Below are 13,593 nucleotides of genomic sequence, written 5' to 3' on the forward strand. Positions count from 1 at the left end.
GATCCTCCTTTTTCCCAAATGGATGTCTTATTTATAATTAGACTAGCTAAGGAGAGAACAAGCTAAACAATGAAGGAGATATCAAACCTTTTTTTTTTTCTTCATGCGTATTCTCCTTCAGACATAATTTTTGTTGAAATATGAATGAATATTAAATAGGAATATATCTTTTTTCATGTATATGAATAACTACTTTTATTACATCCAATTCCATTTGTAGTAAGCAGGGACGTATTCTTCTTTTTTTGGGTATACGAGGAATTACAAAAGTAATAACATATCTTATTGCACATTTTATTATTTTTGTTATTCTTCTTTTATAAAAGTAATAACGTATTCTTCCAAAGCGAATTAAACAATTTTTTACAACTAAAGACCACCAAAAATTACAATTTGTTGTTTTGAGCATTTTTCTCGTACTTGCTAATGAGATCATGGGAAAAGATGAAACAATGGATTTTTTTTAATATGTCTGAAAAGATAAAAAAATAATAATAATTAAGTCATTACGTTAGAACCGTCTAATATAGTTATTATTCATGATCAACAAAAATATATTTTATTTTTACAGTATCAAATTAATAAAAAAATTATGAGAATAAAATTAATAGTTTTCAAATTTTAGATAAGCTTAATCATATTTTATCCACAAATAAATAAGTAACAATTTGGGCTAGTTATTTTTTTTAAGAAAAGCAACAAATTGTGGCTATTGTGCCATGGAGAGCGGAGACGTGTCTTATTGATATTTCATGGAGTACAGGTCTATTTTGATGTTTGAAAAATATGTTTAATTAATTTAACTTCTTAAAGATAAGTATTACTAATTTAACTATTAAGATAAGAGAACGATGTTAGCTATTAAAATTGAACAATGTTAAATATTTTTCCTATAAAAAAATGTTAATTAATTTTATTATCAAAAGTTTAGGATAAGAGAACGATGCATTAATTTGAGGTAAAGACAACTTTTGAACTCAAGAAATGATTATGAATTAGGATAAGAGTACTTTTTTATGTATAATATTGGTAAAATAATAAATTTAACAAAATTCTATGAGGTATATATGTCATATTTTTTTTTAATATTAAACAAAAGATTCTAAAATTAGCAACATTAAACATTTCAGTGAAGGGATTAAAACTTTGAAAATTATATTCAATTTGCGTGGCTTTATCATTTGACGCTTCAATGATTCAAACGGACAAATGTTTTCCATAATAACAATAAGTCGTCAGTAGCACTATTAAATTAAAAAAAATGTTGACATTATAAGCATAAAATTATGAAACGATTTTTTTAAATGTTTATTAATGAAGAAAATTACACCAATTATACATATATTAGATATTATAGTTCTCATTATTTTCATGATAAGATGTTAGAAATTTATTTTTGACAAAAAAAAAAATGTTAGAAATTTTTACCTAAATTCATGACTCAGTTCTTCACATCTTTTTTTGTGCTCTTTGCTCTTTCCTTCCTTAATCTTGAAAGTGGTTCACTCTCTTATTTGCCTTTACCTTTCTTTGTGTTTTTTTTTTTATGTGGTGTCTTTTCTGAAAAAAAAAAGAAGAATGTCTGTGTGTATCTTTTTTTTTTCTCACCCACTTTATATTATGATTAAAAAAATTTAAAAAATATAAAATTATGAATGTGACTTATTAAATAGAGTGAGACTCAAATAATTTGTGATTTTTTTAATAAATTTTAACCAGTAACAACAAAATATGTTAAAAAATATATTAAAGAATAAATTACTAGCATTTTAATTTGTTCTCTCGGATATAAGAAATCGTTGCATGTTACAAAATGGAGCATTGAAAAGTGCACCTTTTCAGCTTCATTGGCATATTTTTTTATTTTATAAGATTCAAACTTAAATATTAAGATATTTGTAATAATTTACACATATTATTCAACTAATGTCATCAGCGTATAAATACATGCTAAATACACACGTTAACAATAATTATTGCTTTTAAGATTTTAATGTTACATTTTTTTCCTTCAAGGTATCCAACTAATCAACAGCAGAGCTTTAAATTAATGTTCATTATTTGTTCCCTTTTGCATTTCTGGCAACCATTATTTGCTGTAAGGTATGGGGCGTATGGCATTCGGGTCATAGTTTTCAGAGCAATGACAATAAACTTTTTTTTTCCAAAATCTTCTGACATGGGTGGATATGAACTTTAGAAGTAAAAAAATTTCACACTGTAAAAGCTTTAATTGGTTACTTTAACTTGTAGCCACAATAGTTTATGCATGATTCATGAATAAAAATTGTGTGAAATGGCGTAACTCGAATTAATATCCCGTTAATCTAATGAGTTGCAAATTATTTTCATAGGAAGACTAATTTCTTTCGCAGATTTTTTTAAGCACAAGATTTAAATTCCAAACCTTATTTATAGAAAAGCAAATATATACGACTTGAATCAATTATTCATTAATTATGATACCTGTGGCTGAATATAGTGCAATCTTATTGAAATTGACATAATACTTGCTATTCGATTAAAAAAAATCTTTTAGTATATTTTAAAGAAAACACATTTTTAAGAATTTGTTAAAAACGCTTTTGAAAAAAAATAAGTAATTAGTTTCTTAAATCAATACTTACCCAAACATCCTTAAAATGTATATAGCATGCATATTTAGTTTTAAAAAATTAAACTGCAAAATTATCTTTATGTATTCAAATTTTTATGTAATGCGTAATTATTTTTGTCATTTTGCGGTCAAAATATTTAATAGAATACCGGAAGAAGTACGTAAGCTAAAAAAATATATTAAAAGAATACAAATTACACTTTCAATCTAATTTTTATTGTTTCAACAAATGATATATTTAATCTGTTTTTTTTAGTTTGATTTTTATTCATTTTGATTTTTTATGTTTTAAAAATGACTAAAATGGTCATTCTATTTGTTTTGAATCAACATAGTTAATAATTTTAAAAAATTAACGATTAATAACCGTCACAAAATATATCTCTTTTTTCCCTTTCATTTTCCTTCTCTTCTTCTGTTCATCATCTCGATTCTTCACTAGACAACACACTGCCAACAAAAGTTCCATAAGCTTCTGTGCATCGGATCTGAGCATATCGACCTCGCCAACAATCCTTTCTTTGTGGCGGTGCTCCAGCCCATCATCCTAAACTTTGTCCCGTTGATCTAGATCTGATTTATATATAAAATTTGGGAGTTTATCCTCATGATCTGTATTGTCTGGTGAAGAACCGGAAGGAGAAAGGAGAAGGAAAAAGAAGAGTTGGGAGATTAAGGGGGAAAAAAAGATACATTTGTGATAATTTTTAGTTATCAATTCATTAAAATCATTAACACGGTTAGTTCAAAACAAATAGATGGACCATTTTGGTTCTTTTTCTAACATAAATGACTAAAATAATCTTTCTAAAAGATAAAGAATTAAATTATAAAAAAAAACTAAATAAGTGATTTGATCCTTTCAAGAATGGGAGCTAAGCCCAAAGAAAACTGATTACGTTCACAATCCAAATTATCTATGTCGGGTGCATTCATTCGCTCACAGCAACGAATACACAGAGTCATTTTTGAACTTGATTTTCCTTTCTTTTTCATGCCTTTTCATCCTTGCACAGTAACTCAAGTGACTCTTTAATTGTACCTAGATGTATTTAATTAAGAGTAAATCCTTACTTCTGTTCCAGAAATTGTAGGGGACCAAGGGGTTGTTTACTTTAATCCCTGAAATTTATAAATTAAGATGTTATAAAGGTTTATAGAGAAATTTATCTACACAGATCCTGATACTTTAACTTATAAATCTTAAGAATTAAAGTCAAATGATCCCTACTCCCACAAAATCCAAAAAAAAAATAAAAATGCCAGCTTGGTTTGGTGCAGTTTTAAATGCTTACCACACATTTTCATTTTTAAAATTAAATATCACCCCCAAATATTGGCTCGTGATTAATTTTTGAATGACTAACCTCCTAGCCCGAGCAAAGCAATCATAAAGTTTCCAACTATATAATATAAATCAACGCCACAATAACTTCCCTACCAAACACAAAGCAACAAATTTGGACATCAGATCATTTATTTGCCTAACTACACACTAAGTATTGAATGCCAACAAATAGAAGGGCACAAACTTCAGTTCCGTACGACCCAATCACTACTTGGAAGGAGACATAATGCATTTCCACCTATATCAAATGTGCCCTCGTTATGCTCGTAAAAAATAGGCGCATTGGATGAGCATCAAACGGTAAAAAAAAAACTCTATTTAAATGAGGTTAAATTAATTTATTCATCCTTTAATTTATTTTTTAGGTTCAATTTGATCTTCCAATTTTTAAATCGATTTAATTTGATTATGATGCCTAAATTGGACCAACAATACTAACAAGTCGCACTTTATGATTGCTTAAAACCATTTAATAATGATTTAAACCGTCATAAAACACTCATATAGATTATAGGAATAAATTCAGTAAACAGGATCACTCAAATTAATTTAGACGGTAAATTTAAATTAAACTGATTTTAAAAATTAGAGGATTAAATTGAATAAAAAATAAAGGATTAAGTTGAACAAATTTTAAAAATTAGAAGATCAAATTGAACTCAAAAAGAAATAAAGGACCAAATCAAACGTAAAAATTAAATTAAAAAACTAATTTAACCTTTAAAATAATTAATGGTGAAGAATTGTTTAGTTTGTACAGCAACCAGGTAGAAAGATCACATTCGAGGAAGACATAAAGTGCCTTGTGTGTCAATGGGTAACACCCCTATGAAGACTTACCAAAAACCAATGGCAAAATTGAAAATTCTATTTCCTTCTAAACCACATTCTGCTCACTTTCATTCAACAGACTTTTCCCACAGTATACCCTTTCCATATATTTAAACGCAGGCAACACATGGGATGTTCAAATTAGCTATATAGAGTTGAAGTCATCCCCCTAACGATGCCTACAAAGTCACTGAATCAATGCAGCAGCATGGAATAATATTCAGCATTTCTGCTACCTGGGAAAGAACAAATTAAATTACCTTCAGAACCAATAAGAAAATACTGAAAACCAAAATTGTCAATTGCTTGCCTACAAGTGAAATAAAAGGCACAAAAAGTTATAACAGGCCCATTAGATTAACGCAGACAGGTGCAATTTGCAAACATTAGTGACCAATACATATTTCTAATACCTCTTCAGTGTATATACATCAGAACTTGAAAGTAGAATTAGCACAAAGAGGCATATGATTGTCTTTCAATCAAGAAAAAAAGATCGACACTGATATATTTAAACTACAGTATCGTATCATGTACCCAACAAACCTGCAATATCTTATTGAAAGTGATATTCACTCAGAATACTGCGTGCAACATAACCCCTCCCCCCCCCCCCCCTTCTCTCGGACTCAATGATCACGTTTGATCAGTTACACATAATTATAACTATGTAAAAGGGTGGCCAATGCGCGAGGCTCCCACCATTTTGAGGTTTGGGAAGGGTCACCACCTTAACCTCATGAAACGAGAGGCAATTTGTGACTACTAAACTCAAGACCACTATCTCACAAGGAAGAAACATTGTTTAATATCAAACAAATATTTTCTTAATGCCACACGCATTATGTAGCAATGTTCAATGTTGTATGAGAATATTTTGATTGATATATTTAGAAAATAAAGCAAAACTTAGAATTGAAATAAATGTTCATTTACCCAAGCATTGTATTCAGATGTCAATACAACATCATGAAAGTGTTCTTCGATCAACAGAAACTTCAATGAGCTTCTCTTCATCTGGCTTAACTGTTAATGGCATATCTAAGAGCATATTTGGTGGGGCAAAATACATGTGTAGAGACATCATACAAATAATAATGCCCAAGAAAAGCTGCAAAGATAAAATATAAAATAAAAAATTAATATTGTTATGGCCTGAGAATGTCATGAAAGGTTTTAAACAATCATGCCAACATTCAACCTCAACAAGAGCCTGAATGAAAAAATGTAAGACATGAGTATTTACTTACAAAGAGTGACCAATAAGTAATAACTAATAACAGTCATGAAAAAAAAAATCTATCATAGGTACAGTTAAAAAGAAATTGGCACATCACTAATATGTTTAAATAAGAATGGCTAAAAACAAGCATTCCACAAATTTAAGAACAGATTCTAAACTAGAGCTACAGCAAAGAAGCTATGAGTATCCTGTAAAATAACATACAACTAGAGCAATTGCTTAGGCTGGAAATTTACCTGCAGTGTAGGTTTGAAGTTGAAGAGAAATAGTGAAAGTATCATCGTCAGCAGCATCGCCATTGATGTGGAATAGACCTAATGAAAGCAGAAACAACGAACAATTAGGAGAGAAAAGGAACAGAATATAAATAAACAAATACCATATACTGTTATGTGATACTTCTTTACTAATTTCAGTGTCACATAATTATTTCCCACATAAGAAAAAGATTATTCTAAGGAGGTAAATTCAACATCAAGTTCTACACCGAAATAGATTTAATATGATAACAAACACAAGAAAAGGATGCTGGCAGGAGGATCCAAGGATATACCTTTACAATATTATCAGCATGTTTCATTAACCATGAAACCAAAAGACCAGTAGACCCTAGATTCAATACCACCATCCAGGTAGTGATAGTGTATCCATTGAAAATACGTTGCCACCAGGGTCCATTTTCAAATCCACCTCTAAAATCATCTGCAAGTAGTCGTGCCATATTGAAAAGTGTACCAAACCTGGAGAGAATTTCATTTAGTGTGTATTCCTCCAGTATATGATTAAAAAATATTTGACCATGGTAATCACCTAATGATATTCATTAGCTATTTAGCTAGAGTGCCATAAAAACAATACTCAAGATCTTCCGATTTTTCAGAAACATTCATCTCGCTCTAAGAAAAAACAGTGCAGAAATAAATTCCTCTTAATTAAAAAAGAAAATTCAGATAGATTATTAGCTAAAAAATGCTACTGCATGATGACAATCATGGAAATTCAAATGTATATTAAGTACCCCCCCCCCCCCACACACACACAAAGCACAAAACCACAAAAATGTCAAGTTGAAAGAGTTAGAAATTAGGAATCTACACCGGATGAACCACATGAATTCAACAGTAATACATGCTCTATTCCTTAGAAAGTGAAAACAAAGCACTCATTTCTTGATACATAAAATAACCACATTCCTTTAATAGGCTAAGAGAGACGAAATTGCTTCAGAAATAAACAGTTTAAAAGATTAAAAGACTGACACATGTGCCCATGCCTTTGAAGACATTTGATAAAATCAAGAAAAAATACCTACGTGTACAACTGTATATTCTGCCAGTATAAGCTGTCATTGTTTTTCTTCATCAAGAACTCAGTATAAATCCCAGCTAAAGCTGAGAGACAAGCAGATAGAACTCCTAACATGTAGCCCTGAATTGGAGCTGAGAAAAGGGAGTCACAAGAAGCCTCTCCACATCCCCTAACCTAAAACAATAAACAGAAACAGTTCTGTTTAAATAACATTTTTATCATAGAGCTAATTTACCTAATATATAAACCAGTGACCACAAAAAAAAATAATACAGAACAAAACAGAACAAAGATGTATTTGGGCTTCAATTCCATATAATTTTACATGCTAACTCATTACATCTCTCAGGTCTTGTACTCGTGGTTATTTCAAGGGCATTTATCTGTTGCATTTGTGATTTCTGAACCACATTGTCTCACTTTTTTTTTTTTTTTTTAATTTAGGAAGATTTCTTATCCTCCCCTAAAAGGAACTTCCTCTCATTCCCAAAGGGACGTCCAGTTTAATCTCCATCAGAAGTACATGTGCCATCTGTATTAGTAGAAGCTTTCTGATACCATGTATATATGTCAGCAGAGGAAGCCAAAAGCTGGTTGAATTTATTTGAAACACTCTTAATCCAAGGATGTACTTCTCAAATTACATATTTGAAGCTATTGGGAAAAACCCAAGTCCCACATTGACTAGAGATAGTGTCAAGATAAAGTATATAAGTGGAGCACAATCCTCACCCTATGAGTTAGCTTTTGGGGTTGAGTTAGGTCCAAACTCTTCTAAGATGGTATCAAAGTCTATCCTAGATCCATTCAAAGGACCACCCACCATGTTATCCACGCTTCAAGCTCCAAAGTGTTGGACATGAGAGGAGTATATTGAAAAAAATCCAAGTTCCACATTGGCTAGAGATAGTGTCAAGATAGAGTAATAAGTCGAGGACAATCCTCACCCTATGAGCTATAGCTTTTGGGGTTGAGTTAGTCTCAAACCCTTCTAAGAGAAGCTATCACGGTATTAACAGGCTACAACTATCACATCAGCAGAATAAACACTGTTAGAAGGAGGAAAGGATAAGGTAGAAGCAGTGCAAGTAAGGCATCTTCCAAAAAGAAACAACAAAAGGAATCATTCAGCTGTATGAAAATGACCTTATAAGATTAGAGTGTCACGTAAGTAAATGATAAACAAAAATTATCCAGACCTATTGCATCATAGCCACACAATCCTGAACAAACCTCAGAACTAGATATTCATCTTAGTTCTTATGAAAAATAAATTTAAAGCCACAAAACCAAATTTCCGAGACTCCCGTAAGTTGTTGGCACCTGACTTGTGGTTGTCCCAACAGCCAACAGCACAATAGCCATCCACTGCAAGTTAGAAAGCCTCCTCCCTAAGAACAACCTTCAAAGAAACAAAGAAAAAGCTTTCAGATACCAATTCTAATTGAGGGAACAAAAAAACATTGATCTGAATTGTGAAAAGTGAAGGCACCTAAATAGAATTCCAGTGGTGACAATCTTCAAATTGCCCATTATCTGATAAGTGGATGTGTCCACATAAGTGAGTGTAGCAAACTGAACATTGTTGTGGATCAGATATATAACTGAGGGAATGGGGAACAGAGACACCGTTTTCCACTCCGTTGTCATCTTTGGCAAAGGTGACTTTTTGCATTCCCTCCACAGTAACAAACTTGACACCGCAAGCTGAAAAGGTGAAACCACCCACCACTGTTATTCACCATCAAAATTTGGTTTATAAAAATTGATGCACTAAGTGTTCGTTTTTTATTTACCTTGAAAACCTCGGCGAGAAATGGGACCGTGGCGTAATCATACTTGTACTCTCCGTTACTTTGCGAGAGGGTTGTTAGTATTCCCTGTGACGCGAAATCTAATTAGAGAAGTGTGTGTGAATGGAAGACGGAAATGGGTGAAATTAGGGTTTAAATGAGAGTGACCTGAGAACTGGTGAGGACGGTGAGGAGCGAAGCGACGAAGTACCACTGCATCTTCTTCTTCTCTTCTTCTTCAACTTCTGCAGATCCAAGCAGAGAGGCTCAAGAAACACGCGCTCAAACGCACCGTTTAGTACCAACTCCCATGTGCTATAAAAGGCTTTGGCGCGTGTCCCCGTTATTTAAGACCAAAAAATTATTAATCATATCATTACTTCACCAAACAAAAAAAAAAACATATATATCATTAGATTTTTTTTTGGCTAACAGTATGAAAAAAATTAATCCACCATATTGTAAACATTTTGTGCTTGAATAATACTATCTCTTGTAAAAATATCTATAATTCAGATATAAAAAATATGTAAATATCCTTTGCATAAAATACTTATAATCCTAAAAATAAGTTACTTTAAAACTTAACTACTTGGAGTTAAATTCAGCAAAAAAAAAAAAACTACTTTGAGTTAAATAACTTAAATTTACTTTTAAGAAAATTATCAACGTTTACTTTCTTCGCTTGCGGATTAAATTTCTTACTATTTTTTTCCACCATAATAAACAAAATCAATCGTACGCTAAATATGGCGCGTTTTTATTTCTCGCCTAGTTAGTAAATTTAAGTTAAAAAAAACGGTTTGAAACAATTTAATCAGTTTAATTTTTAAAAATATAAAATAATAGTAAATGATAATTTTGGGGGGAAAGATAAAAAAAATTGCTTAATTTTAAAAATAAAGAAACTTGATTAACTAAAAATTAAAAGGGCCAAAATTGTATGTAATCTAAATTAAACAAATTAAAAGTACAACTATCCTACGTAATTATTATTATTTCTATCAAATATACGGATGAATCAAGCAAGATTTAAGGTAATGTTGTCATGAATTGAAGCTAAAGATTTGTCAGACCGTAATTCGAAATGTCATTTTATATTTTATTTTAATTTAAATATTTCTCTTTTATTTTCATATTTCAACCAAAAACACTGTTAAAGAATGACTATATATTGAAAGAATGGAAATAAATCCTCGTGGCTAAACTGGCGGCAAGCCTCAATTTAATAAAGCAACATATGTTTCTAAACTGGTCACAGGCTAGGTTAGGATGTGATATATAATTACCATAGATTGTATGAACCAATCAAATGGAGAGGGAGAGAGTCAATTAATAACCTCGCACTTTGAAATAGAAAGACAAAATTGGAAGCAGAGAATTGAGAATCAAATGTATCCAAACTTAAGCTCAACTCAAATTAGATCAATGGCTTTTGTAGAAATCCTTAATTTATCCAAGAGACCTTTCAACTTCTCTCTTACAATTATTTCTGATCTATTTAATCTGAGAGAAAAGAAGTTTCAAGAACACGTTAATAATAAATGCAGACAGTTTAAAAACTTGGTTTGATTTCTAAGACCCAAATTTTTTTATAGAGAATAAGGCAGAAGCAGAGAAAGAGATAAACATGAACATGATTGAAGAGCATGGAGGAGGAGAAAATAATGGTACATTGAGTCACTTACATCTGCTAAATGCATCTCTAGCTGAGCTAAGCATGTTGCTCGTGTTGCTTTCGTTATTTTACTTTTCAAGCGATGAGTGCATAGAATATCATGAGGAGAGCCAAGAGAAGACAAAAGATGAGGTTGCTGTAACTAAAACATGCATAGCAAGATCACAAGGCAAGAGACGAGAGAAACATGAGCCTAAGCATGGGAGGAAACCACTTTCATCAAGATTTCAAACTACAGGATAAGACTCCAGGTAATTAATTTAGAACTTAATTAATTAAGAATATGTATTTTGGGAGATACTTAGTGTTAGTTGGAAGTTAGTTTAGTTAGTTGGAACTAGTGGTAGTTAATTAGTTGGAAGTTAATTGTTGTTGTAATAATGACATCGAGGCTTTATATTGTTGAGTAGTTAATCTTACATCTTCATTTTGTGTCTCTTGATTTTGATCTAAGGGTGAACCATCACCTTCTTCTCTTACAGTTTATTGATGTTTGGATTTTGAACCTTGTAAAGTTTGTGTCCACGTGAGTATCCATTCTTCTTGTAACAATCATCTAAAGTATGATTAGAAAAATCACAATATGTGCAGTTCTTGTTTTCTTTTACTCTTGAATTTCCTCTGTCAGGATTGCTTTGAGTTCCATTTCCTCCTTGTAAGCATAATTATGAGGAAAACCATTTTTCCTATAGCATCTATCAATAGTGTGATTATTTTTTCCATAATAGTTACATGAAAGCCCAGAATTTGATGAATTGTTGCCTACTCCGTTGATCAGACTCATACTTCCTGTTAATTCATTGCTATTGATTTGTCTTTCTTGCTGAACAACATATGAGAAAACCTTGGCTATGTTTGGCAATGGATCCATCATCAATACATTGGATCTCACAATATTAAAACTCTAAGGAACTGCATTATATGATCTTGTTGCTTTCTTTCCATCACACTAGTAAGAGCATCACATACACACTTTGGATCACATGAACATGTTGGATTAGGCCTCTAACTTTCTAATTCATCCCAAATAACTCTCAATTTTATGAAGTAAGCGGTAATGCTTTGATCACCTTGTTTGATAGAAGTCATTTCTTGCTGTAACTTTGAAATTCTGAGTAGATCTCCTTGTGAGTATCTTGACTTTAAGTCCTTCCAAATGTCTTTAGCATTATCCATCCATAAGATACTCTACCTTATCGAGGGTGAAATCGAGTGGACAAGCCAAGAAAACACCATATTGTTGCATCTCCTCCAAGCTGCATGAAAAGGATGATTTGATGCACATTTCTGGATTGATCCATCTACAAATTCGATTTTATTTTTCGCGCTTAATGCAGTAAGCATCGAACGACTCCATGAGTTATAGTTTGTCAGATCAAGAATCGGAGAAACCAGTGCAATTGCAAGATTTTCTCCTGGATGAAGATAGTATGGGCTATAGACATTCAGGGATTGGTCTTGTGAAGAAATCTCGTTGGTCATGATGAAGGAATCGAAAGAAAAAGGATTCAGGTTCAAGATGAGGGAGTTGGGCAGCAGAGCACTTCATGGTACCATCATAAAGCTCGTGATTGCCATTGTTGAATGCAAAGCTAACCGAGAAAATTTGCAAGAAAAGCAAAATAGAAAACAATAAATGAAATTCTATGTATTGAGTAAGAATGATGACAAAGCGCCATCATCAAAAGGCTGACTCCATCAGTTGACATCCATGATGCAATTAATGTATATAAGAAACGTTTTTTGTTAGTTGGGACATGAATTATAGATAACTTGATTATTTGTCCATATTAAAATTATGTGAATATTAACAGGATTTTCTTTGTCTATAAGAATAGGAGACATATTAAGTAGGGGTGTTTAAAAACAATCCCAATTTAAAACAGAAAAAGGTATTTAAGATTAAAAATATGATACACTAAAAAAAATCATTAGATTGAATTGGTTTGTAAATTCAATTTAAAAGTCCGTCTTAGTTTGTTATATTTTGGAAAAATAATTGTTATTTGTAAATTTCATTCAAAGAGTAACCAAACAAACTATTTGCACGTTGAATTCATCTTATTATAAAGAAAAAAAATTTCTTACAGTTTTTAAGAAAGTTTTTACAGAATATGGAATTATTTAGCTCTCTCAAACATGAATACTAAATTAATTCAAATTGAATCAAAATTATTTATGTGTATCAGGTCGTGATAAATTCTAACTAAAAACATATCATAAATGTCCTACATTCCCAGTACATCGCATGTTGAATTAAAGTTATTAAACAAAATTCTGTCAGCATAAATTGCCAAATAAGTTGTTATCACACAGCTGTCTATCAGATTCAAATAAGAATTCGGAATAAGATAGAAATATATTCGGATATAGACGGCTTTATTCAGATTGTATGCATATAATCCATTTGGACTCTGTACGTAGCCACATATATTTTCAATGAATAACACAACTTTTAATTAAATAATTCAATAGCCACATTTTAGAACCAATCTAAATACTCATAACATCTGTTTACTATATATAAAGATAATGACTACAACAGACGAGTCAATTTTTCATCATTTCTGTTTTCTATCCATTTTCCGACGTCTTTTCATTGATTTTTCCTCTTTTTTTAGTTATTATTATTATATTAGGAGAAATAGAGACAGCCCCTTTATATATTTTTTAAAATAAAACATAAAATAAGAGAGAGGAAGTTAAATATAAAAAATGGAGCATACTGTTGGGAGGTAAAATTTTAATTATGCCATGCAATTGAAGAATATAAAC

At 31.2% G+C, this 13,593-nt stretch overlaps 1 protein-coding gene across 1 annotated transcript; it reads right to left on the minus strand.

Annotated features, from left to right (window-relative positions):
* Nucleotides 1-4,660: 4,660 nt before the first annotated feature.
* Nucleotides 4,661-9,478, minus strand: LOC100787400 (CMP-sialic acid transporter 1). Its single transcript, XM_014772126.3, has 9 exons — nt 9,309-9,478; nt 9,144-9,227; nt 8,840-9,054; nt 8,671-8,749; nt 7,352-7,521; nt 6,593-6,779; nt 6,276-6,353; nt 5,733-5,907; nt 4,661-5,032 (listed from the first exon to the last, which is right to left on the minus strand). The coding sequence occupies exons 1-8, from the start codon at nt 9,357-9,359 to the stop codon at nt 5,764-5,766; spliced, it is 1,008 nt and encodes a 335-aa protein (XP_014627612.2). The 5' UTR covers nt 9,360-9,478; the 3' UTR covers nt 4,661-5,032; nt 5,733-5,763.
* Nucleotides 9,479-13,593: the final 4,115 nt, after the last annotated feature.

This window comes from Glycine max, chromosome 19 (assembly GCF_000004515.6).
Source record: "Glycine max cultivar Williams 82 chromosome 19, Glycine_max_v4.0, whole genome shotgun sequence".
NCBI classification, from domain to species: domain Eukaryota; kingdom Viridiplantae; phylum Streptophyta; class Magnoliopsida; order Fabales; family Fabaceae; genus Glycine; species Glycine max.